This window comes from Camarhynchus parvulus, chromosome 2, assembly GCF_901933205.1.
Source record: "Camarhynchus parvulus chromosome 2, STF_HiC, whole genome shotgun sequence".
Classification (NCBI taxonomy): Eukaryota; Metazoa; Chordata; class Aves; order Passeriformes; family Thraupidae; genus Camarhynchus; species Camarhynchus parvulus.
The window spans coordinates 30,897,565-30,903,851 of record NC_044572.1 but is presented as its reverse complement, the minus strand read 5'-3'; the positions used below and the strand labels follow the sequence as shown (position 1 = coordinate 30,903,851).

Below are 6,287 nucleotides of genomic sequence, written 5' to 3'. Positions count from 1 at the left end.
CAGAGAAAAACAGCTGGTGCTGAGGCCAGGTATTTACAGTTAAAGGATTTCAAACTGGCTATTTTGAATTATCTCTGGCCTACCACACAGACTTAATGATCATTAGGATTTAAAGTTCATTCTCCTGATTGGTTTAGCCTGAAAGGAAATCTGGAAGTCCCAAGAGCATTGTGCAATGAAAATCAGGCACAGAAGCAGGGATAAATGGAGATTCAGTTAGAAAGTACAGACTCAATCTCGTAGGGAATTCTCTAGTGATAGAAGTCCATGGGGATAACCTTGGATAGCTGCAGGCCCTGAGAGACAGAGCCCTTCTAACACCATCTTGGCCAACCTGACTACAGGGTGAAAGACAAAGGTCCACATTTTTGTTTGTGCTGCTTTTCCATCTTATTATTAGTTTTCATTTTAAGAGCAAAGGTAGGTTTTTATTATCCTGGATAAAATTGAGTAGAGCCCTTAGTGTATTATATGTTCTCCCTGCAAACTAAATCCACTCATAAATAAGAGTTATAAAAATATATTTCTTTTAGGAATAGAAGTGCATGCAGTTATTGTTTAAGGTCTTTAACCAAGATTGAAAGCATATTGCAAGGTTTAAATATGATCCAAATAGTTGAAATAAAAAATACAATATTTTTTCCAGAAAGCTGAGACCATATAACATGAAATTAATTTCAACAGACATTAAATACCTTGGAGGACTAAAGCCACATAGGAATACAGATTACAGTAGTTCAAGACATTTTCTCTTTCAATTTTGGAGTTTGGTATGACATCTGAAAGCCATTTTTATGTCAGGTCTTTCACACTAATCCAACTTTACTTGCAGTAAAGTACTGCAAATTATACCATTTGTTTTACTTGTGAAAGCTAACAATGTCCTGTCTTCACAGTATGTTCAGTCAAGGAAAACTTTCTGGTGATGTAGTATTTGAGTAGTTTCAAAGGCTTTTGCATCACTAAATGTTTTATAGGGAGTTCAAGGATTTCTGGTATCTGATGTAAGGCTTGTTTTCACAAAACAGTGTTTCTGAGCCCTCCACGGTATAAAAGGAATTTTAACACCTGAAATGAAACCGATACATACTTTTTTTTTCTTTTGTAACTCCCCATATGGATTCAATCAGTTTGAAACTGTACATTTACCATAACAAGTTAAGTTGATATAAATTAGATTTAAATCAATGGGAGAACACCTTTTCAACGTTTTGCATGAGTTCAGTTGAATCAGTTTAAAGTAAAATCATACCGTGCTGCTTTGTGTGGATATAAAGTCTGAATTACTCTTCTGGACCATGTCTTCACTAACCAGCCACAAATTCCATCATTCCCAGCTGGACAAGGTATTAGTACTGCAGTTCTAGTTTAGTACTGCAGAAACTATAAGGCTTCTGGACAAGGTTCTAGTACTGCAGTTCACTTTGTAAGTAATTGCAGTGTAGAGTGCACCAGCAACCCTTTTGAAGACTTGTACTTTATTTTGTTCTCCTCAGTCTGCGGTTATTAAATACATTTAAACATTCCTCATCATAGGCACAAACTGGATCTGGGGTCTAGCAACAGACGACAAATTCTGTATTCTTAAAATTGCTGTATGTGAAGAACACCACTAAGGTAATTCTTAACTGCGTCTGTTGCCTGGATTACCAAATGCCCAATTTAAATTCAGAAGGCCAATTCGCAAGTTTCCAACGCTGAAACTCTCCTGTGTGTTTCCAGCCAGTGAATGAAGTGTGTTCAGATAGTGGATTAAATAATATGATAACGTGAAATAAATAATAAGTATAATATTAAGAATAAGAATAAACAATACGATAACTTTCTCATAGAAACAAATTCACAGGTGACACGTTTCCTGCCCCTAGGAGCAGGTGTGTTCGGTGCGGGTCCCGGGGCTCCCGCCGGCGGCTCCGGGGGCCGCGCTCACAGCGCGATCCCCATGCGCGCCGTTCCCGTAAAAGCCGGACTCGACGCTCCTTCCAACTCAGAACAATCCATGATTCCGACATGTAAAACAGGTTGGAAAGAGTTAAAAATGACACCGTCGCGCGGCACGAAACGCCCCTCCGAAGGCGAACACACCCCCCCGGAACTCCGTCACCGCCGCGGCCGGGCTCTCCCCGGCGGAGGGAAGGGCCTGACGCCATCGCGGTGCGCCCGCGGGCCCGTCCGTGCATGGCCGTGCCGCGGGAGCCGCCCGCCGCCCCGGCGCTGCCGCCGCCCGCCCCCGCCGCCGCCGCCGCCGCCGCCGCCGCCGCCGCGCCCTCGTTCGGCGCGGCCCGCGCGCTGGTGGCGCGGCGCCACTCGTGCCTGGTGGCGGCGCCGCACCGGCGGCACGTGGCGCTGCCCCCGCGCTTCCTGGGCCGCAAGCGCTCCGGCATCCGCGCGCAGCTGGACGCCGAGCTCCTGCGCTACTCGGAGAGGTGCGGCCGCGGGGCCCGGGCGGGGCCGGGGCGCCGGCTCGGCCTGGCAGCTCACGGGACCCCTCCTCCTTGTCCTTCCAGCCTGCAGGGCGTGCCGGTGGCTTACGACAACATCAAAGTGGTGGGGGAGCTCGGCGACATCTATGACGATCAAGGGTTCATCCACCTGGACGTGGAGGCGGACTTCGTCATCTTCAGCCCCAAGAAAGGGAAGAAGCTGGTGGTATGCGAAGGCATTGGCGTCTCACGGGACGGGCTTTTTTTATTAGGTTTTCAAAGCTTGGCTTGTCTCCAAGGTCAAGAGGTCTCGGGCTTAGGTGGAGACGTATTTTAGTTTATGTTAGCTTATTCATTTATCTGTAGTTCATAGCAAATTTTAGTAGTTTGTACTAGTACTTTTTACTGTAATTTGTTGTTCTGTCTGTCTCTAGGTTTGTTGAATTTACATATAATTATATATTGCTAAACCACTGTATCATAAGGATTGCATGTTTAACAGTGTATCATAACTGTGTATATCATACAAGTGCTCCTTTCTCAAGAGCAGATAATTCTCAAACAAGTGTATTATAGTGACAGAAATGTTTAGGATGCTCTCGAGTTCGATTCCTCCAGCCATCAAGTTGAAGCCTGCCTTTCAGTAATGGACTTGTATGGATCACGGAACAGCTTTAAGCTTGTCAAAACCCTTGCTCAGCACTTGTGGGTGAAGCATGTTGAGAGCTGGCTTACATTCATTGTTGTGCCATACCTTTTGCAGCACAGGTGGCATCTTTATAATTGTGTTTCAGGATGAATGTGCCATCCTCCTAGGAAGAGAATCGAAAATTTTTCAGTGTCTGTCATGAATTCTATGGGTAAAACAAAGGTGGATATGGTTTCATATGCACGTGTCTCCGAAACCCACTGAATAGAGTATTTAGAAGCTTTTTATGTGTCTTCCCTATCTTCAGTTGCTAAGTACTGCTGTGCCAGCTTGAAGAGCATTTTAGACAAGTAAATCAGACTTAAAATGGCTTCAAAGCAAAGTTGATCACTGAAGTGTAAGGAGTTACCTACTCTATTCAGGTATTCACTGTAGCTAAATCCCACGTTTTGACTTCTTGTCCTGCAGTTCAGCTCTATGTTCAGAGGAATTGTACGAAGTGTTTACAGGACTAACTTTGATTTTAGTGAAGGTGTGTTAACTTATTGCTAGATAAACTGACTTCCTAACTTGTACATAAACTCTTACTGAAAATTTTCCATATGGGAAACTAAATATTTAAAGGGTTTCCGTTGAAAGGGCTAATTTTTGCTATAGACTTGCATGACATTCTTTTTCTTTTTTAGGGTGTAATTAATAAAGTGGCCCCTAGTCACATTGGGTGCCTGATACATGGATGCTTCAATGCATCTATCCCCAAGCCTGAACAAATGTCCCCTGTACAGTGGCAAGAGCTGGGGTTTAAAATAGGGGATGAACTGAAATTTCAAGTGTTGCACTTGGATTCTGATACAGCTGGGGTGTTCTTCATTCGAGGAGGACTCACTAAAAGCAGGTATGGTGCCTTAATAGAGAATATTTTTAACTGATTTAATAAGTTTTTTGCAAGCTAAGTGATTTTAATTACATCTTAGTCTTTCAACTTTCTTATTTTTATACAAATCTGTATATATAACTATATACATATATAACTATATACATATATTATTATAACTATATATATATGTTGTCTTAAACTAAACTTTCTGGTGTTTCTGCTGTTTAGAACTCCCATGGAAATTTTCCCTGGAAAAAGTAAAACTAGGTGTTTCTTGAGCTTTAAAAATCTGAGTATGTTGACCTATTAATTGTTGATTGTATATATAATACATGCTCAAAATAGCACATGCAGGTGTCCAAGAGTAGCTTTGTGCATAGGCTTTTCAAGTGCAAACAGTCCAGGCGTCCTGAACACAGTGATTACATTGAAAGTTGCACACAAACACATGCATATGTGTTGTATAATGACAAATACATGACTTAAATACTTGCTGAAACATGAGAATTTCAAAGATGAGAAAATGTGTCAACTTCCTCCTTAGGCCTCTGTAAGTTAGTGGGGCACCTTGCGAGAAATCTTGTCTTCAGAAGAGTTCATTCACGTTTTTCTTTTAAATCTGTCCTTTACTAAGCAATGTTTTTCTTTCAACGTGGTTTTGGTTTTGATTAAATGTATAATATGACTCCTACTGGCAAGTTCATAGCATTTTTTGTTTGTTTCTTCCTTTGATCTGGAAGGATGCTCTGGATGGTTTCAGTGGACTTGCAGTGAAAGTTAGCAGTTTTGTCTTCAGTGCCTCTGGGGACATAAAAACTTCCATGGTTTTTAGCTGCATTCTTCCCATATTTGTCTTAGACATTTTTCCAGTGCTCTTGGTTGCAAGGTACCTCTTGGGGGGAGGAATCTGGTGGTTTTTTGTGGAGTTTTTTGGGGGTTTTGTTTTTTAGGGTTTTTGTTTTGTTTTGTTTTGAGTTTTTGGTTGTTTGTTTTTTTTGTTGTTGTTTGTTTGTTTCTTTTTGGTTTTTGGGTTTTTTTTAAATACTTTTCAGGCATCACCTTTGTTTTAATTAGAGTAGGGTAATTGCTTGGTAAAATCAGCAGTATGCCTCGTATATGACTGAATAGGCCACTAGCTGTTTGTTTTTGTGAATGACTTAAAAGAAAACGCAGAAAATCTTTACTACACAATGTGTAGTTATGAATTAGGGGATGAATAAGTGCTAGAAACGAGGAACTACCAAATGGTCTGTATGGCACTTTAGAGAGGAAATTTAGGCTAAGATTCGAAAGAGAATATTTATTATGTGGTAAGAAGGAAGCTAGTAAGGTAATAGAAATTACCCTGAGAGTATTAAACTCTGATTCTCTGTAACAGAGAGTATCATGTTCTCCATCTGTTGTTTTTTTTAGCAAATGTTTATCTTCTATCTGCTTGGTGTAAATACATGTTTTAGCAAATTTTGATATTTCACTATGTGAGGTGCCCTAACATGTCTCTAATCCAGTTTATGTTGTATATTTCTTTACAGCATGCGGCCCAAAAAATCTGATGCAGTCCCTGAAAGTACAAATGGGGATGAAGTTCAAAAGCTTGACCACCAGGAAAATGGCCTAAATAACAGTGGGAAAGATAATGTCACAGAAGAGCCTTTAAATGAGATGGGTAACCTTGGGAGGGAAAATGAAGAAGACCCAGGTATTGATGCTGTGAATGGATTATGTGATGATAAGAAGAAGAAGAAGAAAAAGAAAAAAGACAAGGACAAGGACAAGCAAGGAGAACAGGAACTTGTATTGCCTACCAGTGACTCCAGTGGTTACCAAAGTGACCATAAAAAGTCAAAGAAAAAGAAAAGAAAGCATTGTGATGAAGTTGAAGAAAGTGAATTATCTCAGCTGTCAGAAAAACCCAAAGCAAAAAAGAAAAGGACTGAGGTCTGAAGTGTCTTCCCTGTATTACATTTCAGATGTTTTTGATAAGTTTCAATAAAACCCTGTTTTGAAAATGTGTATCACTTTTTCTTTACTACACAGTCTGCTCTGCTTGGTCAGATGGTGTTTGTGTGAATATGTGCGCCAGCAGTTTGAAAGGCAGGATCTTTTAAGGTAGTGGTAGAAGCAGTGTCTGCCTGTTTTTTTTACTGGAAAACAAGGCACAACAGAACTGGAATGTAATTACAGGAGCACATGCATCACCTCTCTGTCTGCTTTCCTGTTCCGTATTAGCATTAGCCAGTTGATAGTTACAGTGTGTGCTACTCTAACTCCATCTTTGCCAATCAGTGTCTTGATTTTACAAGAGTAGATTAGGATTATCTTTGGGTTTCTGGGAAAT

The 6,287-nt window shown here is 41.0% G+C and overlaps 1 protein-coding gene across 1 annotated transcript; it reads left to right on the top strand.

Annotated features, from left to right (window-relative positions):
* The first annotated feature begins 2,254 nt into the window (after window positions 1-2,254).
* On the top strand, window positions 2,255-5,958 carry TWISTNB (TWIST neighbor). Its single transcript, XM_030944102.1, has 4 exons — window positions 2,255-2,426; window positions 2,508-2,649; window positions 3,759-3,967; window positions 5,482-5,958. Exons 3-4 carry the CDS (start codon window positions 3,843-3,845, stop codon window positions 5,891-5,893), a joined length of 537 nt encoding a protein of 178 aa, XP_030799962.1. The 5' UTR covers window positions 2,255-2,426; window positions 2,508-2,649; window positions 3,759-3,842; the 3' UTR covers window positions 5,894-5,958.
* The last annotated feature ends 329 nt before the right edge of the window (window positions 5,959-6,287 follow it).